This window comes from Andrographis paniculata, unplaced genomic scaffold, assembly GCF_009805555.1.
Source record: "Andrographis paniculata isolate CXL003 unplaced genomic scaffold, ASM980555v1 Contig95END, whole genome shotgun sequence".
In the NCBI taxonomy this organism is placed as follows: Eukaryota; Viridiplantae; Streptophyta; class Magnoliopsida; order Lamiales; family Acanthaceae; genus Andrographis; species Andrographis paniculata.
Genome location: NW_026137634.1, coordinates 2,720,514 through 2,739,046, shown reverse-complemented (window position 1 = coordinate 2,739,046; position 18,533 = coordinate 2,720,514). Strand labels below are relative to the sequence as shown.

At 31.4% G+C, this 18,533-nt stretch overlaps 3 protein-coding genes across 4 annotated transcripts; all 3 read left to right on the top strand.

Moving 5' to 3' along the window:
- Window positions 1-5,342: 5,342 nt before the first annotated feature.
- On the top strand, window positions 5,343-7,755 carry LOC127243480 (heavy metal-associated isoprenylated plant protein 7-like). Of its 2 annotated transcripts, none has more exons than XM_051263520.1 (5): window positions 5,343-5,545; window positions 5,647-5,854; window positions 6,013-6,221; window positions 6,345-6,432; window positions 6,839-7,755. In XM_051263520.1, exons 1-5 carry the CDS (start codon window positions 5,537-5,539, stop codon window positions 7,294-7,296), a joined length of 972 nt encoding a protein of 323 aa, XP_051119477.1. In that variant the 5' UTR covers window positions 5,343-5,536; the 3' UTR covers window positions 7,297-7,755. The 2 variants fall into 2 exon arrangements, with proteins under 2 accessions (XP_051119477.1, XP_051119478.1); XM_051263521.1 differs by having other exon boundaries at window positions 5,344-5,545; window positions 5,650-5,854.
- A 3,151-nt stretch (window positions 7,756-10,906) lies between these two features.
- Window positions 10,907-17,058, top strand: LOC127243280 (DEK domain-containing chromatin-associated protein 1-like). The gene is made up of 12 exons (XM_051263222.1): window positions 10,907-11,535; window positions 12,626-12,659; window positions 13,135-13,214; window positions 13,304-13,363; window positions 14,339-14,449; window positions 14,522-14,602; window positions 14,709-14,771; window positions 15,060-15,519; window positions 15,714-15,805; window positions 15,889-15,919; window positions 16,018-16,735; window positions 16,825-17,058. Exons 1-11 carry the CDS (start codon window positions 11,086-11,088, stop codon window positions 16,164-16,166), a joined length of 1,611 nt encoding a protein of 536 aa, XP_051119179.1. The 5' UTR covers window positions 10,907-11,085; the 3' UTR covers window positions 16,167-16,735; window positions 16,825-17,058.
- Window positions 16,626-17,828, top strand: LOC127243595 (2-oxoglutarate-dependent dioxygenase 21, chloroplastic-like). The gene is made up of 3 exons (XM_051263686.1): window positions 16,626-16,724; window positions 16,825-17,054; window positions 17,255-17,828. The coding sequence occupies exons 1-3, from the start codon at window positions 16,626-16,628 to the stop codon at window positions 17,826-17,828; spliced, it is 903 nt and encodes a 300-aa protein (XP_051119643.1).
- The last annotated feature ends 705 nt before the right edge of the window (window positions 17,829-18,533 follow it).

The following is an 18,533-nucleotide window of genomic DNA, read 5'->3' as shown; positions in this document are numbered from 1 at the left end:
TAAAATATATATATTATATATTATATATTATATTAATATGTATATATTATATTTTTAAAAAAATAATATCTATGAAGAATTATATATATATATATTTTTAAAAGAATTAAAATAAAACTGAAGGTCGATCATAGCTTCCACCAAACGCACACATAAGCACAACCACCCAATTATAAAAGCTCACCCGCCACGTGGCATACATACATTTACAGGCACAAACAAAGTTTGATAATTATAGTTTCATAATAGATTGTCTGGTATAGAGGTTGGATTTGTGATCGTGCGATCATGGATTCAGGAGTTTACTCAGTCCGTACTTTTGGACAGCGGCTAAGGTTCTCACGTCATAAAAAAATATATATTTTTTTTAATATGCAATTTTATATAAAATAATAATAATTATACTTTTTTACGTAAATAAATTTTCTATTTGAACATTAAAAAATAAAATAAAATGCACAATGAATACACCAAATTATTTTATTTTTTGTAAAAACATGTGTTCACCAAAAAAAATTATTCACACCTCAATGCAATCTATACACGTAATCACACGATGATAAATATATTTACACTTTATCCATTCATAATAATTAACACAAAATAGTAAATGTATCTACCACGTTTTTTTAATGTGTAAAATAAAAAATATTTCAAACTAAAATTAATTATTACTTTTTTATTATAAAATACTTACATTAAAATGAATTACTATTAAAAAAAAAAAACAAATTACTTTAGAACTTAGATATTCATGATCAATATTTGATTTTTAATTACTATATTTATTATTAACTTGTTAAGTATTTTTTATATGTTTATTTCAAAATTTACAATATAATAACTAAGGATCTAATGAAATGTTTTCAACATATATGAAAGCTAAAAAAAGACAACTTTAATTAAAGTAGACGGGGCATGATGCATTAAGACATTTGCAAAGACGTCCTTGTATTTCAAACTCTATTATAATCAACCACGTGTTGATGATCTAATTCCATGTCACTAATTGATTTTTTTTTAAAGAAAAAAATACATACATAATATTCAAAATAAAATATATATATGTGATTTAATGAAGAAAGAACTCAAAAATGGGTATTTTCTTATATATATATATATATTATTTCCATTTTGGTTTATTTATTTTTTTTTTAAATTAATGTAAATTATAAATGTGTTTGTTTAGTGAAATGGTTGGAAAGACAAAAATTTTGTGTGAAGTATAAAAAATTGTATAGAAAATATAAAATTAATAAATGTGTGTAGTGTACTAATTTTTTTGTAATAATTTTTGGAGTTAAAATTGTATTATTAATAGAATTTATGGATCGGAGATAATAATATTCTCACTTTACTTTTTACTCACTTTCACTTAATATTAAAATATTACTATTATTTATAAATCTATGTTTAATTAAATCTACATAATTTTATTTAACATTATTATTCATTAATTTACTACTCCGTCACTTTCCTTTTCTTGGTTACTCTAAAAAAAATACTACTATTGTTTTCTTATATTAGTCTTTTTTTTTTCTTTATTATTAAAAAAAAATATTTTTATTCATTTTTCTAAAATATATGCCCCGTTAAATAGACATAAATTGCATGACAAAAATAGTAGAAAATGATCTGTAGCTATTTAGATGAGGTGCATAAACTATTTTTTTAAATAAAAAATAAAATAACAAATTCAAAAAATTTTACCATACAAGGTGTAGTATGAAAGCATCAGGTAAACAAACAAACAATCCTTGAGACAGGTAGTTGAGCTTTCTCATCAACTAACTACTTATTTCAACCAAACACGCCCTAATTTAATCTTAATTTTAATTACCCTTATTTACTTATTTATTTATTTTATCTCATGTAAAGCAGCTGGTTAATCAAATTAATTAAACATATTTAATGTGTTTAGTTTATGTTTTTGAGGTGAATGATGGGTTTATTCTTTCTAAATTTTTTTTCGAAAAATTAATACATTATTTTTATATTATCTACATAATTTTCTATACTTCACATTAAAAAAATATATATATTTTATCCAAAATTCTCACAAAAAAAAACACTCAGTATTTTTTTATATTAGGTACAAATAATTGTATTAATAATATAAAAATTAATATTTTTTTATAATATTCATTAATATATATATGAAAAAAAAACCCAAATGAAGACAACAAATATTGTACTTAAAATGCAATAATAAATCATATCTGTCCCTGGCACAAAATTCACCATAAATAGGTTCAACAATTTCTGATATAATCAATTATTGAATTTAATTTTTGCCTAGATTTCTGTATTTTTCTGCACAATATTTATTATATCACCCAGGACCACAATTAAATATTACTTAATTTTTATTCTTACTTTTAATTGCATTTATGATTTTTCCCAACTTCATTCGATAAATCCTTACAAGTATTGCTGAATTTATGAGTTAAATAATTCTAATAATCCTCAGACCAATAAAAAACAAACAAACAATTCAAATACATAAAATTAGATTCATTTAAATTTATTTTAATTAGGTCTTACATGGTTGATTAGATTCAACAAGGAAATGAGACATATTTATTTATTTTTTATTTAATCCGAAAAGATTTTCAAATCTAAAACAGCAATTCTGATCCAGTACGTTACAAATGTACAATTAGAAACAAATAATATATATATATATATATTAGAGTTGATTCTCGCATAAGGTAAATTAAGATAACTAATTATTTTAATTAAAATTTTAAAAAAATAAATAAAATTTAAAAATTTAAAATAAAATTAAAGTGTGTAATTATTTTTTTTTTAAAAAAATGATATGACATATGAAATGGACATAAACGGCAACATGAACATAATACGTGGGACGAAGGAAAGTAATATAGAATCATTAAAAAAATAAATAAAAACAAATTTAAATATCCTATATAAGTACAAAATTGAGAAATAATAATAATAAAAAATAAAATATAATTTGGTAAACACTGAACAAAACTTTATCCCCACATGGGGAGTTGTCAGCATCACATTCGAATTATAAATATTATTATAATAATATTATTAATGTTCAAAAAATATTTGTCCATTAAACTTCCAGTTTCTTCTGGAACTTACATATACATTTATATACATCAAAATTAGAAATTAACCTCATCGATGTTTTGTGGAAGTGCTTATAGCAGCTAAAAGTAAATTTAATTTACCCTAATTAAAAGAAATGAACTAAATAGTAATAATAATAATAATAATAATAATAATAATAATATTCTCTCTCACTCTACAAACTAATGTCCTACTTTTCTATTTGGGACGTCCAACAACTATTGTTTTATTTCATTTTTTTAAACACAAATTTTATATTTTTACAATCAATTCATTTATTACTTTTAATATCTATCATACAATTAAGGACAAATTTGTTAAGAATTAACAAATGGACAATCATCTAAAAAATAGTGCAAATATATTTTAAAACAATAGAAATTGACCGAATGAAATAATAATAATAACAAGAATAAGAATAAGAATGAGAATACTCCACCGTCATAATTTTAATAAAAATAAATAACAATTATTGATTTTTTGTATTTTTTAGTAAAAAAATGCTAAAAAAATAAAAGGAACATAGATTTCAACAACTAAAGAATAATAAACATATGTATATATTTTTAAATTCGTATTTAATCAAATAAATATAATTTTCGATGACAGATGAAATATTATTTAAATAAAAAGACGATCTTTCATTAGGCGGGTTGAAGAATATTTACTTTCACTTGAAATCAAAATCAAACAACCCAAAAATGTTTTGTTTATCAAATTTATATATATATATTGTTTGTTCATAAAAAATTGTACATTTATAATTAATTTTTACACATTTTTTAATTAGTGAATTTAATATTACACATATTTATAAATATATTACCAATCATAGTCAGAATGGTGATTTAACCCATAATTGCAAAAGGAAAAAATGATTGATTTGATCAAATCAACACAAAAAGACGGTGCATACATATATATGCCTTATAATTTATACTTTCTTCGTCTCATGTAATATGAGTCTATTATTGTATACACGAGAATTTAGGTAAATTATAATTAGTAAGTAATTAAGAAGTGTATTAGTAAAAATAATTATTATTTAGTAAAAGTAATTATAAATTAATATTAAGATAAGTAAATAGTTTAATTAAAATTAAAAAAATTTAAAATGCGATTAAAGTGCATAATTATATTTCCAAAAATAAAAAAGACAAGTTATGTTAGACGGACGAAAATAAAAAATAGGGACAAATTATGTAGGACGGAGGGAGTATATTGTATTGTATAAATAAATTTACTGAAATCAATAAAATATTATGTTGTATATTTTCATGTGCTGTGAAAATGTGTTGTATTTTGTGTCGTTAAACATGTGATTTCCGTTGCATATTGTATTATTTTCTCCATACGCTTCAAAGAATCACATTTAATTTTTGTATTATTGTATTTATCATTAAAAAATATCCTTACATTTGTATTATTTTTATACAAATGTCATTCTATTAGTATTATAAGATACTAATATAAATATTTTTTTAATTTGTACTGTTTTTTAATATAATAATAAATATTTAAAAATTAAAACAAAAAAAAAAAACAAATAGTCAAACGAAAGTAGTATTACGCGTAATATATTAGTATATTATCTTGTATTGTTAAATATGTGAAATTAAAAATAGTAATGATTTAGCTCAATTAAAATGTAAAGTGATCTGTATGTCACAGCTATTTACATATTCAATATCTCAAAAGTTTTATTTCAATTTTATTATTTAATTTACTAAAATACTTACTTTATATTACAATTATTCAAGAGGGTACATTTCTTTAATTAAATTTTTCTAATTTTTTTATTCGAACTTTCTATTTTAAAAAAATATATATATATTTTTAAATAAATATTATTTTAATACTAAATTTAGATCAATTTTTCACAAATTCAACTAAAAGAAAGACACCCCAATATATAATGTCGTATTCATTCAAGTTCGTATTTAACATAGACGAATACAGAAAAGGAGTACAAACCAAACAAGCCTTGCTTTACCATTAAAAAAGAAACCTTTATTACACATACAGGCAACGCCAACACCGGGGAGCTTCGGATCCATACGAGACGCGGAACGATGGACGGTGTAGATCTGTCCGGATCGTGGGTCCAGGACCTCGGAATGATTGCCATGATTAAGCATGGAAAGAAGCAAAATTGATCTATGTGGTGAGGCACGTCAGTGACACGTGCCGGCGATCTGCTCTGCTCTGCTATATAAGAGCCACGTCGGTTACACGATGACGATACAATGCCATTGCTATTGCTATTGCAAGCTCCGCGACACTGCCCGCCTCAAACTCTGTTATCACTTCTTCCGTGTAAAGCCAAACGCTACACACAAATCGAAGCCTACGTCTATTGCTTTCTGCTGCCTGCACCTCTTTATCGAGGCTCGTTCGACCTCCGTTTTCAAGCCCGAGGACAAGCTAATTAATGGGGGAGGTATTGTAATTTGTATGGTTGTTGTACTGGTTTTCACGTATTCGATTTTGTGATGTGCAGCGAGTTCAATGTGATTTGAATTTTTTTGATTTGATTTGAAGCAGGAGGAGAAGAAGCCGGAGGAAGCTCAGAAGGCGGCGGCGGAGGAAGCTCCGAAGGATGAAAAGCCAGTGGAGGAGAAGAAACCAGAGGAATCTCAGGCAGCGCCACCGCCACCGCCACCGCCGCCGCAGGAAATTGTTCTTAGGGTTTACATGCATTGCGAAGGATGCGCTCGGAAAGTTCGGCGGTGCCTCAGAGGCTTTGAAGGTGATTAAATCATTCATTTCGTTTTTCTTACTTTTTCTTTATTTGAAGATTTTGTTCTCTTTGAACATTCTCGATTTTCTTCTTTTTTGGTCGTGGATTGATTATCATTGCCTCAGATTTGACAGAGTTTGCTCGTTCTGGCTTTGTGGATTTTGCAGGAGTTGAAGATGTGATAACCGATTGCAAGGCAAGTAAAGTGATTGTGAAAGGGGAAAAAGCAGATCCGCTCAAGGTATTGGATAGGGTTCAGCGGAAGAGCCACCGCCAAGTGGAGCTCATCTCCCCAATCCCTCCGCCTCCGCCGCCGGAGGAACCTAAGAAGCCTGAAGAGAAAGAGGTCGCCAAAGTTGAAGAGAAAAAAGAGGAGGTTCGCTACTTCGATTGATATTCATCCCCATCTCTAATTAATTTTGCCCTAATCAATTGTTGCTTTGAGCTTCTTCAATTATCGAATTGAATCCATGGCTTGCATCTGCTACTTTTCCTGCAGCCTCCAGTCATTACAGTGGTTTTGGGCGTGTATATGCATTGTGAAGCTTGTGCTCAAGAAATCAAAAAGAGAATTCTGAGAATGAAAGGTGTGTGGTTTTCCTTTTTCTCATCTTTATCGTGTTCACCTTTTTTCCACCTTTACTTTGAAATACAAATGTGCAATCATGTATCATATCTGTGATGTTTCATGCTTTTTGATTTGCTTCACTTTTCAGCTGTATTTGCAGAGATGATTGCTTTTTACCAGTTTGGTATCTTTTAGCAAAGTAGGAAAGCTTACAGGGATAGAGATGATTACTTTAAATTCTTTACTGATCATATGCCAGTATTAAATTCAGGATATATTGATATGATACTCTGTTGTTTGAATTCCTTCAAATCAATCTACAAGGTCAATTATTTGCTCTAAAATATTCATGGAATCTTAGGGATGAATCAAGATTAGGTCAAAAGCATTTGACAAAATTAAAATCAATCTTTTTTGTGCATTAGGAGTTGAAAGTGCAGAGCCAGACTTGAAGAGTTCACAAGTTATAGTAAAGGGTATTTTTGAACCCAAAAAACTCTCCGATCACGTCCACCGGAGAACCGGCAAGCACGCCGTGATCATCAAGGTGGAGCCGGAGAAGAAAGAAGAGGAAGAGAAGGAGAAAGAAAAAGGAAAAGAAGACAAGAAAACAGAGGAGGGTGAGAAAGATTCAGCAGCAGCCAAGAAAGGTGAAGAAGAAACTGCGGCGAAGGATTCCGGCGGCGCCGATAATCCTCCGGCCAAGCCGGAGGCTGACGGCGGCGATGAATCAAAGCTGGAATTGAAGAAAAATGAGACATACTACTTCCACCCACAAAGCTATTTGCAATTAGGAGATCCACAAAGGTATGCACATGAATACTATGCATATCCTCCTCAGATCTTTAGTGATGAGAATCCAAATGCATGTAGTGTTATGTAAAATTGAAAATGGTGGGAACATGGGGGGGTTGGGTTGGGGTATGGCAAATTGGGGAAAAAATTAAATTAGGGTTTGCACATGGGGAACTGATCCATGAGCCCTTTCAATCTTGACATCTTGTTGTGCTCTGCATGTGGCCATGTCTCTGTTGAGGTAAAGAAAAAAGAAGAGAGAAATAAATGAAAGGGTAAACAAAACTAAATTTAAATTAAATAAATATATAATAAAGAGGTCTCTGGTGTAAATCTACAGGGAAAGCTGTGGAATTTTGTGAAGTCCTTTTTGGGGGTTTCTTTATTGTAGTCTTTTGTCACATACCAATAATATATGACAGTAATAAATATATATATATATACTATTATATATATGTTCTTGAAGAGCTGAATGAATGCATGATCGAGTGTATATGTAAAATAGAATTTGGTTGGTGAATTAGCAATGTTAATTAATGTTTGTGTTGCTCTGTTCTCCATTGATGGTTGCTTGAAACTGCATTTTAGTTGTGCATCTGATTCTGATTTGGATCTCTATTTGGGTAGAGTGGCAATGGTGGGTGGTGATATTGATGATGATGATGATGATGTGTTTTGCGGGTTAACTGGATTGATTGTATTTGTGGCGATGTGGGACATTGTGCCAAAAGGGTTGATGTTGAAAGCCATGAAATTCAATTGGTGAAAGTAAATAGGCCTAAGTTCACTACCTAACCCTAACCCCCTAATTCTTTAAATTTTGGTTGGTCTTTGGATTGGACCTCGAATTCCTAGGATACCTTAATCTCATCAACGAATATTTGATTTATAGCACTTTGAAAATTCAATAAAAACTTGTTTGTTTGTGTTTTTGATTGTTTCAATTTGATTTGTTTTTTGGTAATAGTTAGTATAGTATGGAAAATCAATATAAAAAACAAGAACAAACGCCACCCAGGATTTTGTAGTTAGATGTCGTGTCAAAGTTAGTTGGTGCTATCTTTTTTTAACCTACTAGAACAGAATTTATTTAATTTAATTTAATTTTAATTATTTTTGGTTGGCTAAATTATTATGATTTTGATTTTGATTTTAAGTCTATTCCATCCTTGATTATGAACAACTCGCTAACTTTATTAGATGCTCATAAAATCTTTGGAAATGAATATTGAAAGTATTATTAGCGAAATACTCAAAATATTGACTACCAAATAACGTACCCTAACAATGATTGCCATTAAATTAAAGCAGTGGGTGCCATTATTATTATTATTATTATTATTATTAAAATTTAAATAAGCAAAAGTATGTATATCATTACACATTAATTCTACGTTGATCGTTTTGTTTTATTGATTCATAGATTGTACTAATTATTAATTATTTTGTACATGCCATGTGCAGCCATTTCTTGATTCTCTGTCCCCATCCCATTTGTTCGTATCATTATCATTATTATTATTATTATTATTATTATTTGTTCTATTTGTCAAATTATCATCTACATAATAACACAACTTTACAATTAATCAAATTATGTGTTTCTCCAATTATTCAAGTAGTTGAGGGATAAATAGGGTTGTGTATTTGGAGGTGCTCTCACATCCGTCAATAATGTATTATTTATTGTAAAAAAAAAAGGTATTATTTATTGTACTTTTTACTATTAAAAAAATAGTATTAAAAAATTATATCAAATATTCATCTATAGCATATAAAATATGATTTTTCAATTCAAAATCTTAATATTATTTGCTTAATTTATATGTATATATACTATTATTTACATTTTAAATTTTTAAATGATATGTGTGTTTTTATTTTTCAAATTAAAAACATCACTGTCCAATTCGTACTATTCATAATAAAAATATATTTTTTTTTTTTGCAAAATAGTATATCAAAATACCATATAATTAAAAAATTCAAATCAATATCTTATTTCAAATTACAATCAAATAAATTATTTATATTTGATTAAATTTTTTCAAAAGGTAAGCTATTAAATAAACAAAAATTACAAGTAAATATGCTTGAATATTCTTTAAAAAAAAAAAAACCGTAAAACTATGTTAGGTATATGTAGTATGTAAATTATATAATCTTCTTTCTGTAAAAATTTAAATAAATGTAAATCTGAAATATGTAAAAATTCATCACACATTCAAAATATTACTATTACTTTGGATAAAGTTAGGCTTTGTTTTAATTTTGTTCTTTAAAATTATTCCATGTTATCAATTAATCACAATAAAAATATAGCACTTCTATATACTGAAAAATATAATATCCAAATATCTACAAATCAAACCCTACAAAAATCTTGACCAAACACAGCCTTATGATTTATTGAAAACAGGATAGAATATTGGGTAACCATCTGACACAATTATTTTATTTATACTACACCTTGAATTCCCCAATATTGCCATTCCCAATGCTTCCTTTTATTTTATTTAGAGTTGGATTCTTGATGATGTCACATAACTCGTCACTGTTTAACTTTAGATTAGATGAGATGGCTTTTCAATTTTATTGCATTTTGGGCTTTAAAATGATACTACTGTGTTACACTTACCAAACCAAATTTATTGGTTAAAATTAATGTCCAATAACAATGAGTTTGATATTCGAACCTACCATAAATATTTCCAAATAATTTTTTTTTGATTAATTTAAAATATTTATAGTGTTTAGAAATAATTTGAATTAAATCGAATTTTAAAATAAATATATTTAAAAATAATTAAAATTTCAATTTCTTAATAAATATTTGAAAATATTTTGAATGGAAACAAATTGAATTGTTATTTTTACTATTTTTATATGTTATAGGCAAAAGTGTTATTCTCTTGGTTACATTTATCCTTTGCGTTATTATATTTAATATTAAAAAATTTATATAATTTTTTTTACAAATATTTTCTATTATTATTATAAAACACTAATCGAAGTATTTTTGCTTTTTTTTTTAATTTGTACTACTCCGTCTGTCATATTGAAAAGTTGTCCCAAAACAAGGTTATCATTTCTAATTTAGTAATTGTATCTACCTAATGAATACCCTTCCAACTTACACTATATTACACAAATGTCATTACTATTATATTTCACAATACTAATGGGGACATCTTTTGTCCTTTTTACTACAACTCATTATAATACTAATATTCAAAAATCTAATTGCAAAAAATAAACGACAACCTTGCATCGGGACATAGGGGGTATATTTTTTTTATGACGTGAAAACCCGCAATCACTATAATTTGTACTCTATTTTAATATAATAATTAATATTCAAAGATCAACATAATAGATGGGACCTTTAGAGTCGGACGAAAATAGTATTTTATACTACAAGTAGAATAGTAATGCATTAATATAAGAATATAACAATTAGCTTTTAAATAAATTAAAATATATCGAATAATGAATAAAAATGGCAAATTATCAAATATAATATTATTATTTTTTTAATATATTATCAAATATAAAAAATAAATTTCTTTGGAGATATATTTGGTTCACTCAATTCAAAAACGCCGCCGTTTTATTGATTGTACTATGGAACAGAGGTAAAGTCGTTGTTACGAGTAGCGTTTCTCTCAGCGAAAATTTTCAAAATAAATGGCTCCAAATGTACCCGCCTTTTGACCCAAATTGTTTGCCCTAATTTTTCATCTACATCACTTTGTCCCCCAAATTTTTCTCAAAGAAATCTACGCAGGACGAAGCCCACCACAAGCTCGTCGATTCGCTGCTCCCGACTCGAATTGGAGAGGGGCTCGACTGTTTCGTTGCAATTCCGAGGAGTTTGATGGCTTCGGAGAAGGAGACCATGGAGGGGAGCGAGAAGCAGGAGGGGGAGAAGGGGAAGGACCCAACTGAGGTTGCAGGGAAAGGCGAAGTTGCGGAAGTGGAGGGGGACAAGCGGGAAGAAGATGAGGGCAGCGAGAAGGTGGATGGAGACGAGGAGATGGAGGAAGCAGGAAAGGAGGGGGATGAAATTGGCGAAGAGAGGGAAGAGGAAGGAAAAGGGGGAAAGGATGAGGACGAGGAAGAGGAGGATGAAGCGAAGGGGGGAAATAAAGGGAAGAGAATCGGGAAGAGGGGTTCGAGGGGAAAGAAAACGAGTGAGGCTGGGGACTTGTCGTCGCCGAGGACGCCTGGGAGCGAAAGGCCGACGAGGGAGAGGAAGACGGTGGAAAGGTTTATGGTGACGGATACACCTAGGGTTTCTGCAGCTAAGCCTTTGTCAATTGAGAAGGTACGTTAATAACTTCCAGTTTGTTGATCTTTTGCGTGGTGGTTTGTACGTTGTGCTAACAGCCTGAAAATTAACTTAGTAGAGTATGTTAAGCACGGAAGATAGAAAGTTATTTCTCGCAAGAATCCAACGTGATCTGGAGCCCTTCCTTGTTTTTGTGAAATTAGTTTCTTGACTTTGTCTATTAGCTTGGTTGGAGCTACATTTGAATGTCTATTTTCTTTGGCTTTATGGATTACAGCATCTATATTTTAATTACAAGAGATATATGGCCCAGTAACACCTCTGGTTCTTGTATATTTAATTCCCACTGTACAAGCACTTTGCATATTGATAACTAACTGATAGAAGAGTAGAGAAAGAGTTAGCTGTACAAGAAGTTGAGGTGCTGAAGCTGTTGCACTTTTACTCTTCAATTCTCCAATGGATAAATGCTTCTCTGATGTGTTGGTTGTTGGCCTGTTGTTCAAACTACATAGGACCATCTTGGGAAAATTTTGCTTAATCAATTTTTAATGCTTCTTTGCTTAATTCTTAATGTTTTTGGCTTAAAATTTGTGAAAGAGATGTGATGGAAATTTTTCTTGTGATTAAGTTTCCATTTTCTAAGTCTTCACATTTTTATGAAAAGGCTGTCTACTCTCTTAAGGAGCTTCACGAAATGGAAATTTTAAATGAATATAAATGATCATTCTTATTTATAATGTTCATTGATCTGATGATGAATGGAGTTCTTTGTCCAGTTTAAATAAGAAAGGCGTGAGCTTTTAACTTGGTTGATGGAAATGATTTTTAATATTAATCAGTTTACTTGATTCTGGTGAAATTAAAACCAGTAATCTCGTGTTGGTTGGTTGCATATAATATAAAATAAATTGGAGCTGATATACAAGTGTTTAATGTGTCAAGTTGAAATAATTTCTTTGGCAATAGGTTAATGTTTCTGCATGGTATGAATCATGTGAAATGATCAATATGATGTTTTTATGTATACTGTCTTTTGGATTCTCCTTTTGCTTGCTTTATTTTCTTTGAGCTAGTTTCTTCTAAAAATTTGACTTATAAATATATGGATTTCTTTCCCCAACAGGGTCAAGGCACACAATTCAAGGATATACCTAACGGTAAGGCCTTTCTTTGTTTGCTTGAGTATGAAAGTGGGAGTAGTCTATCCTTTTTTTTTGTTAAGGATTGAACTTTCTGTGTTACTTTTAGGACCTGATGTAATTCTAGGATTAATACATTAGAACCCATATATATTGTTTTTGTCTTTCCAATCAATCTCAATAGTTTCTTAGTGCTTAGTTTACTAATATGCTAAGAACACTTGCAGTTTATGTAATTATCAAAATCTATATGAGCAGTATCTTCCAAGCATTCGGCTTTTGATGTACTGTGTGTTGATGATACATAAATAATAAGTTCATTCTAGGACTTGGTATCCTCAATTTTCATGTATCTTATATAAAGCCTCATAATACAATATTGACTTTCTACACTAGAGCAAACATGGCCTATTAAATTAATGATGAATAAACCTTGGCATGTAACTGCTTTCATAAAATGATTGTGCATGCTGTGATATTTTGAATTTTTCAGTGGCTTTCAAGTTGTCCAAGAGAAAAGCTGATGAGAACCTGCAGCTTCTTCACACCATTCTTTTTGGCAAGAAAGCAAAGGTGCCTTGAAGTTAACTTTGTGAATGAGCATTTTGCTTAGTTGAGTTTTTAGCATTTTGTGTAGTCTCATTGTGGCATTGTTTCTTCAGGCTCACTCTTTGAAGAAAAACATTGGTCTATTTTCTGGTTTTGTATGGACGGACAATGAGGTAGGCTTCTTATTTGTATGGATGTGTGATGTTACTGCTTAGATGATGTTTTCATGTCCTGTGTCCTTGTTGGAGCTTGTTCAAGTCAATATGCTCACATGTAAAATGTACATTCGTCAAGAGGAGGACTCAATGATTATTCGTTCACCGGCAGTGATATTACTTCCATAAGATAAATCTTACAAAATTTACATTTTATGTTGTTTTTAGTATTAGAATTCTGAAGCATGTTTCATGCAGAATCCTTTCAATTGATAATATATTTAGTTGACTGCTAAATAAATAAAACCAATACATAATATTGAATCAAGCTAAAGACAATGGGCAACAGTGGAGGACTGAAGGGCTGAGTGAATGAAAGTGGAGTAGAGGATTGGAGGCAGAAACAGAAGAATAAGCAAACATATGCGAGTAAGCGAGAGAAAAGTGGGAAGATGATTTTAAGTCTAAAAAGGTGCAAAGGGACCCACCTCTTGCTAAGTTGTGCCTTGTCATAGATAATGGCACAATGAGCGTTCCATGTGCCATGGCCTGCCTTTTGCAACCATGGAATTACCTTTACAGCTAAGAACTTGGAATTCTCAAGATAGTTGAGTTAGCTAGTCTTACAAAATTGCATAACCCTTGCTGGCTGGGATCTGTGTAAGAATGTTAAATTTTGTTTTATTTTGACTTTTTGAGAAGGATGAACAGCCTTGTCATGTTTTACATGCGCATGCCAAAAAATCACCATTATTCTACTAGAGTAGTTACTTATTCTGCATATGATTCTGTGTTCATTCCCAAGCTGCTAGTTTGATTTATATTGTACTAGCACCTGATTATGAGAAAGTCCATTCATGTAATCAAGTGCAACTGGGAATTTTGTTCTGATCTATGAATGTACAAATTTCGATGTGCATAACTGGATGTGTTCTAAAGATTTGATTATGTTTTGCTTCCGAATAAACTATTTTGCTTGGGTGTATTTGGCAGGAAAAGCAGAAGGCTAAAGTGAAGGAGAAATTAGACAAATGTGTGAAGGAAAAGTTGTTGGACTTTTGTGATATTTTGAATATTTCAGTTAATAAAGCTTCAACAAGGAAGGTATTGCTGTATGATATTATATTTAAACTTCCAAGTATTCACTATCTTATTCAACTTAATTATGTTATCCAGGAGGAATTATCTGCTAAGTTGTTCGAGTTCCTTGAATCCCCCCATGCTACTACAGATATCTTGCTAGCAGAGAAGGAGAATGTAAAACTATCTTCCATGTTTTGTTTATTACCCAGCTTAATGAACCTACAGGATGAATTTCACCAACCATTAATTGGTCTTTTCTTGTTCATGCCAACATATGCAGGCTAAGAAGCGGAAGAGTAAAGGTTCAGCTAGAAAAAGTCAAGGTTCGAGGAAATCTACTAAGGTTGGGCTCTTACCTTGCTGGCTCTGTCCATCTTATATGGTTTCTATAACTCAAGAATGGAACTTAGTAACTAGGGTTGTGCCTGCTTATCTGTCATCGTTATATTATGTGGCTTATTTTTCAGTGTAAGAAGTAAGAAGTAAATCAATGACTTATTCACTTTTCCTTGTGAACTGATTAATTGGAACTGATATCATTAATGTTATTGCTGAATTTATGATTGCCGGCATTATGTTGCCTGTTTTTAGGCGATATCAACCTTGTTTTTATTGCTTGTTTGGCGTGCAGAAACAGAAAGTTGATTCTGATTCTGCGAAGAGGCGAAAAGAGTCTGCTGCTGAAGATGATGGTAAAAGTGAACCTTCAGAAAATGAGGATGACCAGGATGAGGCAGCTCCTGCAGCAGAAAGTGATGCCGAAGAGAATGTGTCAGAAGAGGAGACAAATGACGATCAAGATGAGGAAGAGAAGCAGAATGTTGTGGAGAAGGGTTCTGCCAAGCAAAGTGCTATAAAAGACACTCGTAGCTCTGGTGGGAAGTCCAAGACTTCTGATAAACCTGTGGGAAAATCTTCAAGTTCGAAATCAAAAAAGCAAACTGCTGAAGCTGAATCTGAGAAAAATACTAAGCCACGTGTAACTAAGAAACAGAAAGCTGAGAAAGATGCCAGTCCACCGGGAAAGACTGCATCTCCCAGCAAGAAGAGGTCGAGCAGGTCTTCAAAGAAAGCCACCGAAAAGGATGAAGGTATCATTTTTTTTTATCCCATTGAAAATACAGTTGCGAATTTGTGTTGATAATATGCTTGTCTTCTTTGTCTCAATTCTTTAACTTAACTTTTTGGGCATGAGCAAAAAACTAAGTTATATCAGAATACAGATGTTTCTTGATAATAAGTAGTAATTACTTGGCTTATTGTTGTTCGTTCGTGAATTTTGTAGACGAGGATAGTGAAATAGCTGTGAAAGAGCCTACCCGAGAAGAAATGCATGCTGTAGTAGTGAATATGCTAAAGCAAGTGGATTTCAACAAGGTGAGTGTACCATTAATCTTTCCATAGTTATTATCTACATTGGTTCTAATATATCCGATTCCATGTGTTCTTACAAAATGCAGGCAACTTTATCAGACATCCTCAAACAACTAGGTACTATGTTTCTATAATTGATTATTGTCTTTTAGAATTGAGCTTCATCATTCACTTCAAAATTTCCTACTAAAATGGATATATGCCTTATAAAATAGGAGCACACTTTGAAGTAGATTTGATCCACCGGAAAGCTGAGGTAAAGGATATAATAACCGAGGTAATACAGAACATGTCCGATGATGAGGATGATGAGGATGAATCTGGGGATGAAGATGAACCTGGTAAAGACGCAGGGGATGACTAAGAGACAATACCGGAACATTTGATCCCTGTTTTTCCAGAGCTTCGGACACCAACTGCTCCAGCCAAGGTTGCCTGGAAAGGCTGTATCTGTGTTCATGCTTCTCTTACAGTAGAGCATTCAGACTGTAAAATTTTCTTCCAGTTTTAGGTTTGGACATAACTGCAGAAACTAGGAGAGACATTAACTACATAATATGTGCTAATATATCTTATATATTACAGTTTGATCTGATGTAACAGCTTTTCTTTCTTTTTTTTTTTGTTTTTGGGACCTTATTTGTTGGAAAGTTGACTAATTTATCAGTGACTTCTTTGGGCACATATGAATTTCTATCAATTATAGAAAGTTTATTTTATTATTTATGTATGATAATGAACGTGTGTGTATGCACACACATATATATATATATATATACACGCCAGCTGCCATGTTCTTTGCAGGGACCACAATTTCTGATGGATGGAAGTGGCGAGATCTCAGCAGAAATTCCAACAATTGACTTATCTCTCCAGAGATCGGTGGTTGTCGATGGAATTTGTGGTGCTTGCCGGCGATTCGGTTTGTTCCATGTATACGATTGTTTCAATTTGGAAGTGGTTTTTGATATCTATATATATAGATTGTTTGGTTAATTTGTGGTGTGTTTGATTGGATTCAGGTAATTAATCATGGTGTGGAGAGTTCAGTAATTGAGGAAGCTCTGGATGTGAATCTGAGATTCTTCAGGATGGAACCGGAGGCGAAGGAGGAGCTCATGTCCGATGATGTGTACAAGGAAGTTCGATTTTCGACTCAAAAAGGGGATTTTGCAAGGGATTTCCTCAAGCTTTACGCCTACCCTCTCGATCAATACATCGCTTGCTGGCCACAAGTTCCTCTCGACTACAGGTAACTAGTTTCGATCATTTCAAGTTTATTTCAATCCATCATTACGCTTTACAAAGATATTCATCTCTTCATGCTCATTGTTCTTTCAATGCGTCATTAACTACACAACTTTGTATCATGTACCAGATCCATCAATTAGTTTCAATTTCCAGTGAATTTAGATGAATTATCTATGAACAAATTTGCCACATTTGTACCAGGGAAAAAATGGGAAGATACACCACTGAGGTCAGAAAACTCTCCATGGAAATATTGGGAGCAATTCTTGAAAGCTTGAACATTCACAACCCACACTTGGAACAAAAATTTGAAAAGGGTTTCCACATTCTCGGCATAAACTACTATCCGCCGAGCTTGGGATCAGACAGCCGGAAGTCCGGTCTCCCTCCCCACACCGACCACAGCATCATTACTGTTCTTCTCCAAAGCGCACCGGGGCTTGAGTTCACTTGCGACGGCCTGTCGTGGAAGGCTATCCCGGCGCCAAAAGGGTCCTTACAAGTGCTCGTTGGTGATCACTTGGAGGTAATAAGCAACGGGATTTACAAGAGCGTGTTGCACCGGGCGATCCCGCAGAGTTGCTGCGACGCGAGGCTGTCGGTGGCTAGTCTTCATAGCGAAGGGATGGATGAAATAGTCGAGCCGTGCGTCGGGTTAGTGGGTGATTACGACGAATGCCGGAAAATGTATAAGGGAAGTAGCTTGAGGGACTTCCTCAAGCATTTGGCTTCTCAGGACAAGAGGGCTTTCATTCAAACATTGAAAGAGTTTTGATTGAGAAATCCAAATATTGAATACATTATTATTGTGGATATGGTTGTTTGTGACAATCATTTATTTAGATTGAATGTTTTGTAGTTATGCTAAGAACATACTCATATCCTACCTTGGGGCCATTTTAGGGGCTCATATGTATGTGTATGGGCATGTAATGGAATGGAATACAAAACAAAAAACATATGTTATTATTAGGAGATAATGATTGATTGAAAAGAAGAAGATATGAATGATTGACTAGTTGATTGGTGGTAATAATGAAAAGTTGTTAGTTGCGTTAGCATTGGGATATAGACATAGATAAAGATAGAATATGTATATATATATATATAGAGAGAGAGAGAGAGAGAGATGACAGCCAACAATAATTAATTATCTGGTGAAGTCAGAGGGGCCTTTTTTATCTTCCAAACCATTCCACCTCCTACACAGATCTTTCTTTTTGCTATTGCAATTGAACGGTATTATTAGTATATAATTATTTTATTAAAATAAAAAATAGATACTTTTGAATTTACATTCACGAAAATAGTAAAAAAAATATACTCTGATTTAAATAATTACTGTATTATTTTAGACAAATTAGTATAGTAGTATTATAAATTTATTAATAATATGTGATATATAGGATTATGTCATGCATAGTCAATTATACGATACATTTATATTATTCGTCTATATCATGTGCTATGTCTATATCAA

Bases quoted from the DNA above. Each gene is read 5' to 3' on its own strand.
- LOC127243480 (XM_051263520.1), top strand. The intron at 5,855-6,012 runs GTGATTAAATCA...TGGATTTTGCAG, and splicing joins GTGCCTCAGAGGCTTTGAAG to GAGTTGAAGATGTGATAACC. The intron at 6,222-6,344 runs GTTCGCTACTTC...CTTTTCCTGCAG, and splicing joins TTGAAGAGAAAAAAGAGGAG to CCTCCAGTCATTACAGTGGT.
- LOC127243280 (XM_051263222.1), top strand. From the start codon at position 11,086: ATGGCTTCGGAGAAGGAGACCATGGAGGGGAGCGAGAAGCAGGAGGGG. The intron at 11,536-12,625 runs GTACGTTAATAA...TTTCCCCAACAG, and splicing joins AGCCTTTGTCAATTGAGAAG to GGTCAAGGCACACAATTCAA. The intron at 14,772-15,059 runs GTTGGGCTCTTA...TTTGGCGTGCAG, and splicing joins GTTCGAGGAAATCTACTAAG to AAACAGAAAGTTGATTCTGA.
- LOC127243595 (XM_051263686.1), top strand. From the start codon at position 16,626: ATGGAAGTGGCGAGATCTCAGCAGAAATTCCAACAATTGACTTATCTC. The intron at 16,725-16,824 runs GTTTGTTCCATG...GATTGGATTCAG, and splicing joins TGGTGCTTGCCGGCGATTCG to GTAATTAATCATGGTGTGGA. The intron at 17,055-17,254 runs GTAACTAGTTTC...CATTTGTACCAG, and splicing joins CAAGTTCCTCTCGACTACAG to GGAAAAAATGGGAAGATACA.